The sequence below is a fragment of the Zophobas morio genome, unplaced genomic scaffold, assembly GCF_036711695.1.
Source record: "Zophobas morio isolate AGI-343-1 ecotype UQ-CSIRO unplaced genomic scaffold, CSIRO_AGI_Zmor_V1 ptg000022l, whole genome shotgun sequence".
NCBI classification, from domain to species: domain Eukaryota; kingdom Metazoa; phylum Arthropoda; class Insecta; order Coleoptera; family Tenebrionidae; genus Zophobas; species Zophobas morio.
The window spans coordinates 7,249,735-7,268,788 of record NW_026972127.1 but is presented as its reverse complement, the minus strand read 5'-3'; the positions used below and the strand labels follow the sequence as shown (position 1 = coordinate 7,268,788).

Here is a 19,054-nt window from a genome sequence, read left to right as displayed (position 1 = left end):
CGTGTCAAGGCGATACTTCTCCAGCTTTATTGAAATGTAAATATTTTTACGACTGACGCTAATAGTTTCATGTGTTGGAACATCATAGACCGTTTATGGGTCAGTCACCTGTGACCGAAAATCCCGGCCGAATTTCGGGAAGTGTTTAAAGGGGCGTAAGCCCGCATGATGCAGCGGTTTTGCTAATTGCTGTTATGACACGCTCGACTTGATTTTGTTTGTGTGAGAAATGTTAACATTGAAATTTCTAGCGTGTCCTTGATCCGAAAAAGTGCAAGTTCTAAACGAAATTTGACAATTAGCGCCTAAATCGCGGGTATTTTGAAGAAACCCGTCGAGCGAGTGCAACAGCTCTTTAATTGGTGTCACATTTTAAATTCTGTCGCAATGATTAGATCTGAGGAACAACTTTCACGCTACTTTATGCAAATCGATCGTTTTTACGTAAATCGGCTACATCTTCACACATTTGTTCCAAAGGCCTTGCCTGTCAGCGCTGTTAATCAGCTGGAACTAATTACAGCGTAGAGTAGTAAGTGACATTTACAAGGGTAGGTAATTATTTGTTATTAACTTGTTACTATTACTCGTTACGTATAGTCTCATTTCCATTCATACCGGAGTAAGTGTAGCTCCCATTTCCGCACTTCTTAGCACTTGGCGAGAAAAACTCCTTAATTAAGTGTAATGATAGTGATTTATTCTATGAAGTGGTTTCAGCTTAGCTTGGAAAGGTTTGTATTGGTACATAATCGGAGTCTTTTGGTGTTATACCTCTTCGACTATAGCCGCAAGCTGCTAAAAGTAGGTGAATGGCAGCTTCTACTGTTTTTTTGACGTCTTCTGCTGAACCCAGGGCCGGGTTTACTTCGACTAGGTCCATGGCGCCCAAACGGCCCGTTTTGTATACTTGTTCCACCAAGTGGATGCCTTCTCGTAGGGTTAGGCCGCCTCGTACTGAAATTTCGAAATTTGTTTTAATTGCGACTGTAATTGTGTAGCTTTGTACGTAAGAACGAAGAGATAAAAACGGAGAGGAAGTAAAGGGAAAGGTGTGGTTGTCGGTTATATGGGAAGTACTTTTAGAAAACTATAGGGTAAAATGTAGACGTTTTTGTAATGTTTTAATTGATGGAAATAATAAAGTTTATACAGGGTGTTTACTAAAAATGTGGCAAAATATGAGGAGTTATTCATTGGGTTATTTTAAGATTTTTTTTTGTCTTTGGACGATCTAACAAAGCGTGTTTCCGAAAATCCTTCAAAGATTTTTTTTCAGATAATCCAAGAAATTTTTACATCATGTTTAGTAAAAACACCTTGTAATAAATGAATATGTAAGCTAGAACATGAAACAGGACGTCAAAATTATCTCACCGAATTTTTGTCGTCTCTGAATCAAATACACATGAATATACAAATTTTTTAATAATCTCGTACGTCCATTTATTTCACCATCATTTTGCCTTTTTTTTTTCTCTTTTCACAACAAGAAACTTAGAAAATTACGCCCCGCCCTTTGATCTGACAACGAATGAAAAATTCATCACGATTGAGATCGAGAGGGATGGGTGGGACTTCTCTTCCGGTTTTCTTTTTTAATTAATACATTTCGTTTTCTTTCAAGAACACTATGTTTCACATGATAATTTATCGTAGAAAAATAAGAATTTTGGAATTAAGTTCCGCCACCCGCTTGCGACGAATAAAAAAAAAATCATCACAATTGAGATAGGGCGGGTGGGCGGGGTTTATATTTTGTCTTTTTTTCTTTTTATACGTAGTCATCTTTTCAAAACAAGACACTTAAAACATATTTAAAATGCAAGGATGGGGATTTTGCAATTATGGGGCGGAGCCTAATTGCAAAATGGATATTTCCTTACACAAATTTTTCATTTTGAACATGTTTTAAGTTTCATGTTGTGAAAAGGAGTCCACATATGTATTTTAAAACAAACAGAAAAATGTCAGCCCGCCCACCCGCCTTATCTCGATCGTGATGATTTTTTTTATTCGCCGTGAACCGAGGAGGCGGGGCTTAACTGCAAAATACTTATTTCTTTACAAGAAATTAAAAACATGTCTTTGAGTATCGTTGTTCAAAGAATACTATGCGTATTAAGAAAACAAGGCAAAATATAAATCCCGCCCACCCATCCCATCTCAATTATGATGATTTTTTTAATTCTTAGAAACTTAAACCTCGTTTAAAATGGTAAATTTTGTAAGGAAATACAGATCTTGCAATTAAGCCCCGCCACTCAATCTGATAACGAATAGAAAAATTCATCACAATTGAGAATTGAGGTAGGAGCAAGTATGGGTGGGGCTTAATATTTGGCTTTAATTTTTACTTAATATACGTAGTAGTCTTTGAATAACACGTTGCTCAATAACATGTCTTACATGGTAATTTCTTGTGGAGAAATAACAAGGATTTTGCAATTTAACTCCCTTCCCTTCGCTCCCGGCCGTTAAAAAATCATCACAACTGACATAGGGTGAGTGGGCGGGGCATATATTTTGTCTTTTTTCTTAATATACGTAGTCATCTTTTGACAACAAGAAACTTAGAACATGTTTAAAATGGTAAATTTGTCTAGGGAAATATTCATTTTGCAATTACGCCCCGCCCCTCGATCTGACAACCAATGAAAAATTCATCACGATTGATATCGAGACGGATGGGTGGGACTTCTCTTCTGGTTTTCTTTTTTAATTAATACATTTAGTTTTCTTTATATAACACGAGTACTTAAGAACATATTTCACAAGGTAATTTCTCGTAAAAAAATAAGGATTTTGCAGTTAAGCTCCGCCCGTCGGCTTACGACGAATAAAAAAAATCATCAGAATTGAGATAGGGCGGGCGGGCGGGGCTTATATTTTGATTTTTTTTTCTTAACATACATGGTCATCTTTTCACAACAAGAAACTTAAAAATGGTACATTTGTGCAAGGTAATATGGATTTTGCAATTCTGGGGCGCCTAATTGCAAAATCGATATTTTAAGTTTCATGTTGTGAAAAGAAGTCTACACATTATTAAAACAAAAAGGCAAAATGTCAGTCCGCCCACCCGCCCTGTCTCATGTGGGATGATTTTTTTTATTCGCCGTGAACCAATGGGCGGAGCTTAACTGCAAAATGCTATATTTCTTTAATTAAAAACATGTTTTTAAGTATTGTGTTGTTCAAAAAATGCTATGTGTATTAAGAAAAAAAAGCCAAAATATAAACCCCGCCACCCACCCCTTCTCAATTGTGATGTTTTTTTTTATTCTTAGAAACTTAAAACACGTTTAAAATGGTAAATTTTTGTAAGAAAATATTGATTTTGCGCTTAGGCTCCGCCCCTCGATTTGACAACGAAGGAAAAATTCATCAGAATTGAGAATTGAGATCGGGGCGCGTATGGGTGGGGTTTAATCTTTGTCTTACATGGTAATTTCTTGTGGAGAAATAATAAGGACAACTGGGATAGGGTGGGTGGGCGGGGCATATATTTTGTCTTTTTTCTTAATATACGTAGCCATCTTTTCACAACAAGAAACTTAAAACACTTAAGATGGTAAATTTGTATAAGGAAATATCGATTTTGCAATTAGATCCCCCCCCCCACAACTGCAAAGGACGGGTAAAATTAAAAATCCGTCACGAAAGGACCGGGTGATTTTTTAAATTTCTAATCTAGTTTTCGCTGGCATCACCCAATTACGTAGGTCGTCTTTCAGATGATACAAAGATACTGTAACAATCTTCTTACGTTTTAACATAACTTAAAATTGTGGTTTGGTTTTTTTTTGTAAGTCAAGTTACGACCTAATTTTCAGCTGAATTTGTTTTGTTAGCAAATGCTTGGGTGTCTAGAACCATGTTTATTCAGAAATTAAAGAATCACCCGTATATGCAGTATGTAGATATTGTTTTTAATAAATATGTATTTAATAATTTTTTCTGATGACGTCATCAACTTCATGGAGGGGCGAATTAATACATTTAGTAGATATTTGATCATCATTAAGTCAGTGTTCTTAGTCTAGTCTAATTAAATTTCAAAGAAAAACTAGTACAAGTTAGAAGTTTTTTTTTTTTTGGTAATTTTTGTAAGGCGAAAAATGTGAATATAGTATTATGTAATGGATTTCATTTGGAAATCATCAAGTTGCCATTGCTTGTTTCACAAAAAAAAATTCAGACTGCTATTTATAATTGACATTTCCGCGTTGTAAGCTGTCATCCATTACATTTTCATTTTAGGTTTATTATAGACATTCTTTACAATAACGTTTACAAAAAATTTAATCTTAAAAAAGATTGGTTGGTAACACCAACGTTTCAATTTTTTGAAGTGGATGGCCAAAAAAAAATACTACGTATTTTTTTTTTATATACGATATTCTTAAAGTATCATATGATCGAAAAAAGCAGCTCTAGTGAGCTATGAAATTTATTTTTAATGTAATTGTTTGATAGTTACGCTCAAATAAACTGTCAGATAGCCAGAATACCGACATCGTTATTTTAAAAATAAATTTCATGGCTTACTAAACGACTTTTTTCAATCACAGATATGCTTGGCTATAAATTTCAAATTAAGTTTTAATTTTGAGATGACGTTTCAATTTTTTTGAGTGGATAGCCAAAAAAATAATTATTACCTACACGATATTCGTAAGTACCATATCATCAAAGAAAAAGACCCCTAGTGGGCCATGAAATTTATTTTTAAAGCTGTAATGGCCAACGTCATTATTTTAAAAAATAATACCATGTCTCAGGCCTACTTTTTTAGAAATTCATATAATATTTTTATGATGACGTCACCACTTTTCTGAAGGGATCAAAAACATATTTTAATTAAAGTTATTTAATCCCCATAGTAATGTAAGTTTTCCAAGCAAAAGAGGATTTATTTTGCATATCTACAATATTTTAAGGTGAGTTTTCCGTTAAAAAAAGAAAATATGTTTTCACGCTAATTTAAAAGTAACCAGTTTTACAATTTTGGAAAATAGTGTACGAAACGGACGACAGAGAATGGAAATGGAAAACTTGTATTCGTGTATTCTATGACCTGTGGAACGCTAAAAAAAACGAAATTTAAACAGATGTAGCTCGAATATCATTATTAAATTAATATACCATATGACTGAAAAAAAAAGTCGAGTCAGCCATGGAATTATTTTTTTTTAATTGTGGCGACAAAGACAAAAGTTGACACGAATATTAAAAACCTTAATAAGATTTTTATGGATTGTCAGCTACTTCTCGTCATAAAATTTTTAATGCGGCGTTGACTACAATATTGCATTGAAAGAAATGAGTAGAATATAAAAATGTGTTAACGAGGTTAAACTGATGCTACATTGTTACAACCAATTATGAATTATGTACCTCTGACATTAGATACTGTGCAAGTAGCGAGTTCGACCGTAACACCTGTGTTAAATTTTTAGCACATATTACCGCCCCACTTTCTCTAAAATCACAGCATTGAGTTTGATTGTCTTTTTTACTACCGTAGGCTATAAATATCAAATTAAATAAATTTACTGTAGGATCTTACGACTGGCTCGACATAAAAATTGCATTATTGACGCAATTGGAAATCACAGTAATGCAACTGCAAGTCTGGAATTGCGCATTTCGTACGACTTTAAACCGTACGGTTAAATTTTATTCCTGAATTGGATTTTAAAAATAATTATAACACCGACAAGTCATAATTGGCGCCATAACCGTGACGTCATTCTTATTGCGTTCCTACCCACCTGCAGTCCCCGTAGACGGCGCTTCCAGCGCATCTAAACTATCAATATCAAAGCTCAAATGTATCGAGCGCGTCCTATTCGGATCAATCTTCTCCAGCGCCATATTGACAACATTTTGAACCCCGTGATTCTCCACGTCCTCCATTCCATAGGCCGTAATCCCGAACTGCTCAATAATCAGCCTTTCATACGAATCCACCGACCTCAACCCAATATATGCAACATTCCTAATCGACACAATCGGCTTCTGCCAGTCCATCCCGGGTAAATACGGCCAATAATCTGCCAATTCCTTCGCCAGAAGCGCCAACGGCATCCCATGGATATTTCCCGACGCCGAAGTTTTATTGGTGTTCAAATCCGCGTGTGCGTCCACCCATAATATGCAAACATTTTCTTTTTTGGCCTTGATGTGGCCATCCACGGTGCCGATACCTTGGAAAAATTGTCCATTTATTAGTTTTTGTGAATGATTGATTATGATTAGGTTACCGATTGAGTGGTCGCCGCCTAATGTTAGGCAAGTTCTGTGGTCGCGGAGGACTTTTTCCACGGTTTTGGAGACTTCTTGGTTGCAGGCGGCTACGTTGGCGTACTTTTTCATGTTTGGGACGTGGATGTTGTCCACGAGAGGGGTGTAGGAGACGTCTCCGTAGTCTTGGACGTCGATTTCTTCATCTGGAACAACCTTGGGCGATTTTTAATGGGTGTATTTGGTTGTTTGGGGGAATGAAGAGTGTAGTGTGGCGTGAATAATGGGAGTTGTTGCAATGAGTGGCTATAATTAAAAGACCAACGGAAATTCATGGGTATATTTATTGTGGGTGGCGAAATTATATAGTATTTTGGATAAATATCGGATGTTCTGTTGGTAATCGTTGCTAAAAATTCATAGTTTAAACCATTAAAAACCAAATTGGATTCAATTGGGTCGTATAGAGTTTTTCCTGTCACAAAAAAAAAGCTTGGTAAAAGTGGGCTAAACCCGTATAACTGCATTCAAATTACCGCATCCTAATATAATATGACGATTTAGAAGTGAATTTAAAGCTAGCTTAACAATTTAAAGTCTAATTCCTAGCAAAAATTATGCATAATTTTATTGATTACAATTTTCCGCTGTGACTAACAAACACCCTTGTCATAATAATAGCTTTCAAAAAATAACGAAAATCCCCATTTATTTATTGGTGCAAATTTGAATTTAATTGGGTTTTTACTGTGTAATTTTATGTAGGATTTTTCCATTTATTACGCTTTTCATTGACCACATTGAATACAGTTGGTTTAATTTAGAGGTTAAATACAAATTTAAATTCAGCTAGATCAAACAAAAAACTTCTTGGTACAAATCAGGTTAAGGGAACATTTTATACCAAAACTAATTCCGAAAACACAGTGTCCTGAAAGACTTTTTTCGATCATATGGTAATAAAATTATCGAAATTGTGCCGCTTTGTCGAGACAACGTTATAATCTATTTTGAACGAATTTTTTTAAATCAAAACTCAAAAAAAAAACAAATTGTCCGTAACTTTTGAATGGACAAAAAGAGGATATTCAGATTATTTTTTGATTTTCCAACTTTTGGATGTTTCAATTTTTAGATTCTGCAATTTTTTATTTCGGTTTTTGATTTTCTTTATCTTTTCAATTTCTCGGGGTTTCAATGTTCTAACCTTATAATTGTTCTTTCTTTTCAATGTTCAATTTTTCAATTTTTCGATTAGTAATGTTTCGGTTTTTCCATTTTAGATTTTTCAATTTTTCGTTTTTTTTTTCAGTTGTTGGTTTGCAATTTTTTTAGTTTTCATTTTAAACATGTAATACTTAACTATAATTTTTAAAGTTTTTCACTTTTTCTATTTTACGATTGCAGAATTTTTATATTTTACAAATATTGCATTTTAAAACTTTTTCGTTTATTCGATTCAATTTTTCGGGTTTTTAAGTTTAAATTTTACAGTTTTCGAACTTGTGAATTTTTTTATTTTTTTGATGTGCAATTTTTCGGTTTTTTATTTTCTGTATTTTTTTTTCAATGATTCGATTTTTCAATGTTTCGATTTTATAATTTTTTGTTTTTTCAATTTTTACCAAAACTGAAAAAACCAAATTGTGAGTTTGACGGTCCATAGCCTTTTGAACGGACAGAGAGAGCGTATTGTGGTTTTTAACATCCTATTTCTTGTTGTTTTCTGGTCATTGGAATATATTTTCAGCTAAGTATCTGTATCCTTTTTGAATTTACGTTCACACGCTGTCATTTTCGGGAAACTCGAATATTAAAAAAAAACAGGAGCCCTTCTAAATTTTTTTTGGCCCCAGATTCTTATTCAGTAGGTTCGAATTAGGGGCGGGAGTTATTTTCAGACAAATCGAGGCACGTTTAACCGAGATATGGTCTTAAATTCGAAAATTTTGACCGGAAAACTCCGAAAAAATTGCTCAAAAATTAAGCATGTTTCAATCCAATTGAAATTAAGTTTCTAGACTAATTTTGTCCAGCTAAGTGCATTTTTAGCATCAGTTGTTGAAAATGTTCACGATTTTACGCGAAATTCTTTTTTAACCAAAACTCATAAACCAAATTGTGAATTTAACGGTCCATAACTTTTGAACGGACAAAGGGAGCATATTCTGGTTTTTAACGTTTTGTTTCTTAGAGTTTTCTGGGCATTGAGGTGTATTTTCAGGTAGGTGTTTATGTCCATTTATAATTTACATACACCTTTATCGGGCGGTGTCATTTTCTGGGGACTCGAATATTAAACAATGGAAACAAAATCAGGAGCCCTTCTATATTTTCCTTGGCTTCAGATTGTTGTTCAGAAGGTTCGAATTAGGGACGGGAGTTATTTTTAGACAAGTCGAGGCACATTTAACCGAGGTATGGTCTAAATTTGAAAATTTTGACCGAACACTCCGGAAAAATTGCTCAAAAAACCATAAGCATGTTTCAATCTATTTAAAATTAAGTTTTTAGACTAACTTTGCCCCTCTGAGCAAGTTTTTGGGATCGGTTGTTTGAAATTTTCACTATTCTAAGCGAAATTGTACTTTAATCAAAATTAAAAAAAACAGGTTCTGAGTTTGACAATCCATACCTTTTGAACGGAAAAAGAGGACGTATTCTAGTTTTTAACACTCTTTTTCCTGGAGTTTTCTGGACATTCAGGTGTATTTTCAGTTAGCTATCTGTGTCCATTTAAAATTTGTATATACATTTATCGAACGGTGTCATTTTCGGGAGACTAATATTAAAAAAAAAATAATAATCGCCAGTCCTTGTACTTTTTTTGCCCTAGATTCTTATTCAGTAGACTCCAAATAGGGGCAGGATCATTTTCAGACAAATCGAGGCACGTTTAACTGTAATATGGCCTAAAATCGAAAATTTTGACCGGAAAACTCCAGAAAAATTGTTCAAAAAATAAACATGTTTCGATTTACTTGTAATTAAGTTTTTAAACCACTTTTGTCGAGGTGAGTGCGATTTTGACATCGATTGTTGAAAATTTTTACCATTTTAAGCAAAATCCTTCTAACCCAAACTCGAAAAAACAAATTGTGAGAATGGAAAAAGAGAGCGTATTCTGGTTTTTAACATCCTATTTCTTATAGTTCTCTGGGCATTGGAGTAAATTTTCAGCTAAGTATCTATCTCCGTTTGGAATTTATGTTTACATTCATGGAACGCGATCATTTTCAGGAGACTCGAATATTGAAGAATAAAAAAAAAAAAATCAGAAGCCCTTCTACATTTTTTTGGCCCCCGATTCTTATTCAGTAAGTTTGAATTAAGGACGGGAGTTATTTTCAAACAAATCGAGATACGTTTAAGCGAGCTATGGCTTAAATTCGAAAATTTTGACCGGAAAACTCCGGAAAAATTGTTTGAAACATAAACATGTTTCGGTCTACTTGATATTAACTTTCTAAACTAATTTTCTTCAGCCGAGTGCGTTTTTGGCATTAGTTGTTGAAAATTTTAACTATTTCAAGCGAAATTCTTTTTTAACCAAAACTAAAAAAAAAAAACAAATTGTGAGCTTGACAGTCCATACCTCTGTACGGAAAAAGAGAGCGTATTCTGGTTTTTAACTTTCTCTTTTCTAGAGTTTTCTGGGCATTGAGGTGTGTTTTTAGCTACGTATCTATGTCCGTTTAGAATCTACATACACATTCATCAAACGGTGTTATTGTCGGGAGACTCTAATATTAAAAAATTAAAAAAAAAATCACCCAGCTTTTGTCCGTTTTTTTGGCCTCAGATTCTTATTCCGTATGCTCAAATTAGCGACAGGAGTCATTTTCAGACAAATCGAGGTACGTTTAACCGAGATATGACCTAAATTCGCAAATTTTGACTGGAAAACTCCGGAAAAATTGCTAAAAAAACCATAAACATGTTCCAATCTATTTAAAATTAAGTTTTTAGACTAACTTTGCCCCTCTGAGTAAATTTTTGGGATCGGTTGTTGAAAATTTTCACTATTTTAAGCGAAATTCTTGTTTAACCAAAATTCAAAGAAACAGGTTCTGAGTTTGACGGTCCATAACTTTTGAACGGAAAAAGAGGACGTATTCTAGTTTTTAACACTCTTTTTCCTGGAGTTTTCTGGACATTGAGGTGTCTTGTCAGCTAGTTATCTGTGACCATTTAGAATTTGTACACACATTCATTGAACGGTGTCATTTTCGGGAGACATATTAAAAAATAAGAAAAAAACGCCAGTCCTTTTACTTTTTTGCCATAGATTCTTATTCAGTAGACTCCAAATAGGGGCAGGAATCATTTTCAGACAAATCGAGGCACGTTTAACCGTAATATGGCATAAATTCGAAAATTTTGACCGGAAAACTCCGGAAAAATTGTTCAAAAAATAAACATGTTTCGATTTACTTGTAATTAAGTTTCTAAACGAATTTTGTCGAGGTGAGTGCGATTTTGACATCCGTTGTTGAAAATTTTCACCATTTTAAGCAAAATCCTTCTAACCCAAACTCGAAAAAACAAATTGTGAGAATGGAAAAAGAGAGCGTATTCTGGTTTTTAACATCCTATTTCTTATAGTTCTCTGGGCATTGGAGTAAATTTTCAGCTAAGTATCTATCTCCGTTTGGAATTTATGTTTACATTCATGGAACGCGATAATTTTCAGGAGACTCGAATATTAAAGAATTAAAAAAAAAAAACCAGAAGCCCTTCTACATTTTTTTGCCCCCCGGTTCTTATTCAGTAAGTTTGAATCAGGGACGGGAGTTATTTTCAAACAAATCGAGATACGTTTAAGCGAGCTATGGCTTAAATTCGAAAATTTTGACCGGAAAACTCCGGAAAAATTGTTTGAAACATAAACATGTTTCGGTCTACTTGATATTAACTTTCTAAACTAATTTTCTTCAGCTGAGTGCGTTTTTGGCATTAGTTGTTGAAAATTTTAACTATTTCAAGCGAAATTCTTTTTTAACCAAAACTAAAAAAAAAACAAATTGTGAGTTTGACAGTCCATACCTCTGTACGGAAAAAGAGAGCGTATTCTGGTTTTTAACTTTCTCTTTTCTAGAGTTTTCTGGGCATTGAGGTGTGTTTTTAGCTAGGTATCTATGTCCGTTTAGAATCTACATACACATTCATCAAACGGTGTTATTGTCGGGAGACTCTAATATTAAAAAATTTAAAAAAAAATCACCCAGCTTTTGTCCGTTTTTTTGGCCTCAGATTCTTATTCCGTAGGCTCAAATTAGCGACAGGAGTCATTTTCAGACAAATCGAGGTACGTTTAACCGAGATATGACCTAAATTCGCAAATTTTGACTGGAAAGCTCCGGAAAAATTGCTAAAAAAACCATAAACATGTTCCAATCTATTTAAAATTAAGTTTTTAGACTAACTTTGCCCCTCTGAGTAAATTTTTGGGATCGATTGTTGAAAATTTTCACTATTTTAAGCGAAATTCTACTTTAACCAAAATTCAAAAAAACAGTTTCTGAGTTTGACAGTCCATAACTTTTGAACGGAAAAAGAGGACGTATTCTAGTTTTTAACACTCTTTTTCCTGGAATTTTCTGTACATTGAGGTGTATTTTCAGCTAGCTATCTGTGTCCATTTAGAATTTGTATGCACATTCATCGAACGGTGTCAGTTTGGGAAGACTAATATTAAAAAGTGAAAAAAAAAATCCCCAGTCCTTGTACTTTTTTTGCCCTATTCAGTAGACTCCAAATAGGGGCAGGAATCATTTTCAGACCAATCGAGGCACGTTTAGCCGTAATATGGCCTAAAATTGAAAATTTTGACCGGAAAAATTGTTCAAAAAATAAACATGTTTAAATCTACTTGAACTTCAGTTTCTAAACTAATTTTGCCTAGCTGAGTGCGTTTTTGGCATCAATTGTTGAAAATTTTAAATATTTTAACTGAAATTCTTTTTTAACCAAAACTAAAAAAAAACAAATTGTGAGTTTAACGGTCCATAACTTTGGAACGGACAAAAGGAGCGGATTCTGGTTTTTAACATTTTGCTTCCTAGAGTTTTCTGGGCATTGAGATGTATTTTCAGGTAGGTATCGATGTCCGTTTAGAATCAACACACACATATGCATCAAACGGTATCATTTTCGGAAGACTCGAATATTAAAAAATAAAAAAAAAGTCACCAGCCCTTGTAAATTTTTTGTAGAGCCAGATTGTTATTCAGTGGGATCGATTTACGGACAGGAGTCATTTTCAGACAAATGGAGGCACATTTAACCGAGATATGGTCTAAATTCGAAAATTTTAACCGCAAAACTGCGGAAAAATTGCTCAAAAAATCTGTTTCAATCTACGTGAAATTATGTTTCTAGACTAACTTTGTCCACCTGAGTGTGGTTTTGGCATCAGTTGTTGATCATTTGCACTATTTTACGCGAAATCCTTCTTTAACCAAAATTCAAAAAAACAATCGAGAGTTTAATTGCCTATAATTTTCGAAAGGACAAAAGTTTTTGTTTTTAATATTCCTAGAGTTTTTGGGCATTGAGGTGTATTTTCAGATACGTATCTATGTCCATTTAGAATCTACGTACACAATCATCGAACGGTGTCATTTTCGGAGATCAAATATGAAAAAATAAAAAAAAATCAGGAAACCTACATTTTTTTGACCCAGATTCTTATTCAGTAGGCTCGAATTAGGGACAGGATTCATTTTCAGACAAATCGAGGTACGTTTAACCGAGATATGGATTAAATTCGAACATTGGACTGGAAAACTCCGCAAAAGTTGCTCAAAAAATAAACATGTTCCAATCTACTTGAAATTAAGTTTCTAGACTAACTTTGTCCAGCTGAGTGCGGCTTTGGCATCGGTTGATGAAAATTTTTACTATTTTAAGCGAAACTCTTCTTTAACCAAAATTCAAAAAACCAAATTCACGGTCCATACCTTTTGAACGGAAAAAGAGGGCCTATTATGGTTTTTAACATTCTCTTTCCTAGAGTTGTCTGGACATTGAGGTGTATTTTTAACTAGGTATCAATGTCCATCTAGAATTTATGTACACATTCATCGAACGGTGTCATTTCCGGGAGATTCAAATTTAAAAAAAAAATCAGGAGCACTTCTATTTTTTTTTTGCCCCAGATTCTCATTCAGAATGTTCGAATTAGGGACGGGAGGTATTTTCAGACAAATCGAGACACATTTAATCGAGATATGGTCTAAATTCGAAAATTTTTACCGGAAAACTCCGGAAAAATTGCTCAGAAAATAAACATGTTTCAATCTACTTGAAATCAAGTTTCTAGACGAATTTTGTCCAGCATTTTTGGCATCGGTTGTTGAAAATTTTCGCTATTTTACGCGAAATCTGTCTTTAACCAAAATTGTGAGTTTAACGGTCCATAACCTTTGAATGAAAAAAGTGAGCGTATTCTAGTTCTTAACATTCTCTTTCCTAAAGTTTTCTGGACATTGAGGTGTATTTTTAACTAGGTATCTATGTCCATTTAGAATTTACGTACACATTCATCGAACGGTGTCATTTCCGGGAGATTCAAAATTAAAAAAAAAAATCAGGAGCACTTGTACATTTTTTTTGCCCCAGATTCTCGTTCAGAATGTTCGAATTAGGGACGGGAGATATTTTCAGACAAATCGAGACACATTTAATCGAGATATGGTTTAAATTCGAAAATTTTGACCGGAAAACTCCGGAAAAATTGCTCAAAAAATAAACATGTTTCAATCTACTTGAAATCAAGTTTCTAGACGAATTTTATCCAGCTGAGTGCATTTTTGGCATCGGTTGTTTTTTTTTGCTTAAAATTTTCACTATTTTAAGCAAAATCCGTCTTTAACCAAAATTCAAAAAACCAAATTGTGAGTTTGACGGTCCATAACTTTTGAATGGACAAAAGCAGCCTATTCTGGATTTTAACATTTTGTTTCCTAGAGTTTCCTGGGCATTGAAGTGTATTTTCAGGTAGATATCTATGTCCATTTAGAATCTACGTAGACATTCATCGAACGGTGTCATTTTCGGGAGACTTGAATATAAAAAAATTAAAAAAAAAATATATCAGGAGCCCTTCTACATTTTCCTTGGCACAAGCTTCTTATTCAGAAGGTTCGAATTAGGGAAAGTTGTCATTTTCAGACAAATCAAGGTACGTTTAATCGAGATATGGCCTAAATTCAAAAATTGGACCGGAAAAAGTGCTTAAAAAATAAACATGTTCCAAACTACTTGAAATTAAGTTTCGAAACTAATTTTGTCTAACTGAGTGCGGTTTTGGCATCGGTTGCTCAAAATTTTCACTATTTTAAGCGGAAATCCTTCAACCAAAATTCATAAAACCAAATTCTGAGTTTGACGGTCCATAACTTTTGAACGGAAAGAGAGGGCCTATTATGGTTTTTAACATTCTCTTTCCTACAGTTTTCTGGACATTGAGGTGTATTTTCAGCTACGTATCTCGGTCCGTTCAGAATCTACGTACACATTCATCGAACGGTGTCATTTTCGGGAGACTCAAATATTAAAAAATTAAAAAAAAAAAATCAGGGGCCTTTCTACCATTTTTTTGGCTCCAGATTCTTATTCAAAAGGTTCGAATTAGAGACAGGAGTAATTTTCAAACAAATCGAAGTAGGTTTAACCAAGATAGGTTAATGTGGCCCAAATTCGAACATTCTGACCGGAATAGCTCCGGAAAAATTGCTCAAAAAATATACACCTTTCAATTTGCGTGAAATTAAGTTTTTAGATTAATTTTACCCAGCTAAGTGCGTTTTTGGCATCAGTTGTTCAAAATTTTCAGTATTTTCAAGGAAATCCTTGTTGAACCAAAAGTCAAAAAACAAATTGTGGGTTGACTATCCATAATTTTTGAACGGACAGAGGGAACGTATTCTGGTTTTTAACGTTCTATTTCTTATAGTTTTCTGGGCATTAAAGTGTATTTTCAGCTACGTATCTACGCTCGTTTAAATTCTGCGTACACTTTACTCGGACGGTGTCAACTTCGGGAGACTCAAATATTAAAAAATTAAAAAAGAAAAAAAATCAGGAGCCCTTCTACAATTTTTTTGACCCCAAATTCTTACCCAGAAGGTCCAAATTAGGGACACGAGTAATTTTTAGAAAAATCGAGCTACGATTAACCAAAATATGGCCTAAATTGTAAAAATTTGACCGGAAAAACTCCAAAAAAAAAAATGTTCAAAAAATAAATATGTTTTCATCTGCGTGAAATTAAGTTTCTAAAGTACTTTTACCGAGCTGAGTGCGTTTTTGGCATTTTGAACGAAATCCTTCTTTAACCAAAACTCAAAAACCAAATTCCAACTTTGACGTTCCTTAACTTTTAAACGGAAAAACAGAGGCCATTATGGTTTTTAACATCTCTTTCCTACAGTTTTCTGGATATTGAGGTTTATTTTCAGCTAGGTTTCTATGCCCGTGTAGATTTTGTGTACACATTTTTCGGACGGTATCATTTTCGGGAGACTCAAATTTTAAAAAATCTAAAAAAAAATAGGAATCCTTACACATTTTCGGTTCGAATTACGGACAGGAGTAATTTTCAGACAAATCGAAAAAAAACAAAATGGGATCATATGTATGAACTTCACAACGTTGATACCGCATGTGATAAGTTTTATGAAATTCTTAATAACTTATTTGAAATTGCTGTTCCGAAATACAAGTGCAGTAAAAATAAACGTTCTTATCCTCCATGGTTTGATACGGAAATCATTAGTTGCTTACGTAGTAAATCAATTTATCTTAAAAAATTGAAAAAATATGGCACTAACCACTACCGTAACATGTTTAATCAATATCGCTCTAGAACGAAAACACTGATAAATAAGAGATTTCGCCTATACATTAATAACATGCAAGCTACATTGTCAACTGATCCAAAGAAATTTTGGAGCTTCATTCAACAAAAAAAGGGTCGCAGCCGAATTCCTGGAATTATGCACTACAAGGATACCACACTACAAACACCAACTGATATTGTTAATGGATTTAGTCACTTCTTTAAATCAGTCTATACGTCTGCTAGTACAATACCTCCTGATAATATTACAGCAGATATTGACCACGATATTACTGTGGCTATATCTAATATCACTAGTGATGAAGTTTATCAAGCACTTAAACGATCCAAGAACAGTTTTACATCTGGAGCAGATGGACTTCCAAGTTTTCTTTCAAGAGACTGTGCTACTGTACTGACTGAACCCTTAAGACATCTGTTTAATCTTATTATTAGTAGTGAACAATTGCCATCAATTTGGAAGAAATCAGTTATATGTCCTGTCCATAAAAAAGGAGCTCTATCAAAGATAGAAAATTACCGTCCGATAGCGCTACTCTGCAACTTCGTGAAAGTTTTCGAGTCTATCTTACATAATACTTAGAATATATACAGCCATCAAACATACCATCTCACCTGAACAACATGGCTTCATGCAAAATCGGTCCGCCATAACAAATTTATTAATTTATTATGCATTACTCAAGACCTCGCTGAGACGATTGATGACAATGGACAGATGGATGTGATAAGTATATACTGACATTCAGAAGGCGTTTGATACAATTAATTATCAGCTGCTCCTTAACAAAATGCGCCTCTTGGGTTTTTCTGATTCATTATTAGGCCTATTTCAATCATATTTAATGAATCGTCAGCATTGTGTGAGATATCGCAATTGTATATCTAACTCATTCGTTCCAACGTCTGGAGTGCCGCAGGGTTCGAATCTTGGCCCTTTGTTGTTTCTAATATTTATCAATGACCTGCCGGCAAATATTTCATGCAATAAACTGTTGTTTGCTGATGACTTAAAGTTGTATCATAGAATTTACTCTGTTAATGACTGCCTAGCTCTACAACAGAATGCAAATGTTCTTTCTTTCTGGTGTCGGACAAATCTATTACAACTAAGCGAACCCAAATGTTACGCTATGTCATATACTAAGCAGAAATGTCCTATTATTTACTTCTATAAAATTAATGATTACACTATCAGTCGAACGGATTCCTTTAAGGACTTAGGTGTAACATTTGATAATCAACTTACATTTATACCACATGTGAATGATGTAGTTGAAAGATCACTGAAGACTTTAGGATTTATTCATCGTTCCTGTAAAGATTTCACCAAGATTCAACCATTAATAATGTTATTTGTTGCTCTTGTGCGCTCTAAATTAGAATATGGCGCTTTAATATGGTCACCTATATATAACATACATATCGATCACTTGGAATCAGTACAAAGACGCTTCCTAAAATTTATTTGCTATAAATTAGATGGAGTCTATCCTGAAAGGGGCATCAGTGAAATTAATTTGTTAACTAGATTCCTTCTTAATTCGCTACGAGTACGCAGGTTAACGCAGAGTATTACTTTTTTATTTAAGCTCCTACATAACAAAATCGACTGTACTCATATAATTAGCAAAATTTGCTACACTGTTCCAAGAATTAATGCACGATATAAAATCTGTTTTCATCTGGATACTTGTAGAACTAATGCACTAGCTAGATCGCCTATTTTTGTCATGTGTAATACATTTAATAGTATATCTCATTTGTGTGATATTAATTTTGATAACGTTAATGTTATAAAACAAAAAATTTTTGAGGTTTATGGAATTTAATTATTTTATTTTATTTGTGTAAAAGGTAGGTTTTTAAAATGGGATTTAATATTAAGTTATTTTCTGTAATTGGGTGATAACACCTGTAGAAAATAAATATCATTATTATTATTATTATTATTATTATTAAATCGAGATAGGTTAAATTCGAAAATTTTGATCGGATAGCTCCGGAAAAAATACTCGAAAAATAAACATGTTTCAGTCGGCCTGAAATTAAGTTTCTACACTAGTTTTGTCCAGCGGAGTGCGTTTTTGGCATCGGTTATCGAAAATTTTCACCGTTTTAAGCAAAATCCGTTAAACAAATCTCAAAAAAAAATCAGGAGCTAATTTAAAGGTGGCGGCAAATTTGAAGAAATGTATAGTTCCAGTAGTACTTTAACATTTATTTTTCAGTAGGGCCATTTTAAAAAAACTCTGTAGTCATGTTTCCTTGGTAATTCCCAGTTCATTGAATACCCAACTGCAGTTTTCCGTTTCTGTATTTTTATCAGTTGAAAATATCCGAACCGATTGCTTTGAAATTGTATGTAAAATTGTTTCATGTTTTTAGGCAATAACGGTAAATAATTTTTTCGAGCATAGCTAACCTTCGCGGTTTTATTTCTGCGTTTTTAGAACGGTATGCTGGAGGTTTGTTTTTAGTGTGGCATTATTGTTAAATTTTTCCACTAACTTAATGTAACTAGTTTATTTAAAACAAAATTTAAATATTTTTAGATTATTATCAAGCATTGAAATTCAAGTTTAATGTTAAAAAATAATATGTTGGCAACACTAACGTGTTAAATAATAAATTTGATGGCCTACTATACTTTATTCAATCATATGGTATTACAAAGCATTAATTGTAATTTTCATGCCCTCCAAAAAATATATGACGTCATTTTAAAAACTACCAATCACATTTTTAAAGTTGTAAAGCAAATACTTACGAATGGCTTTTATACCCTCAATCAAACCACCTTTTCGAATCGCCGCAGGTCCATCAGCAACACCAACTTTGTTTTGCCCCTCTTCCAGCGGCACCCCCACGACCCCAATTTTAGTACTGTAATTTTTTTGCACCCCAAGAATCACATTCCTAACAGTTCTAACCCACATT

General features: G+C 33.7%; 1 protein-coding gene across 1 annotated transcript; it reads right to left on the bottom strand.

Moving 5' to 3' along the window:
• Positions 1-678: 678 nt before the first annotated feature.
• LOC135133751 (arginase-1-like) lies at positions 679-19,053 on the bottom strand. The gene is made up of 4 exons (XM_064062243.1): positions 18,885-19,053; positions 6,270-6,455; positions 5,778-6,212; positions 679-957 (listed from the first exon to the last, which is right to left on the bottom strand). Exons 1-4 carry the CDS (start codon positions 19,051-19,053, stop codon positions 722-724), a joined length of 1,026 nt encoding a protein of 341 aa, XP_063918313.1. The 3' UTR covers positions 679-721.
• Between the last annotated feature and the right edge of the window lies 1 nt (position 19,054).

Bases quoted from the DNA above. Each gene is read 5' to 3' on its own strand.
- LOC135133751 (XM_064062243.1), bottom strand. From the start codon at position 19,053: ATGTGGGTTAGAACTGTTAGGAATGTGATTCTTGGGGTGCAAAAAAAT. The intron at 6,456-18,884 runs GTAAGTATTTGC...AGGTTGTTCCAG, and splicing joins TGAGGGTATAAAAGCCATTC to ATGAAGAAATCGACGTCCAA. The intron at 6,213-6,269 runs GTAACCTAATCA...AATTTTTCCAAG, and splicing joins AGGCGGCGACCACTCAATCG to GTATCGGCACCGTGGATGGC.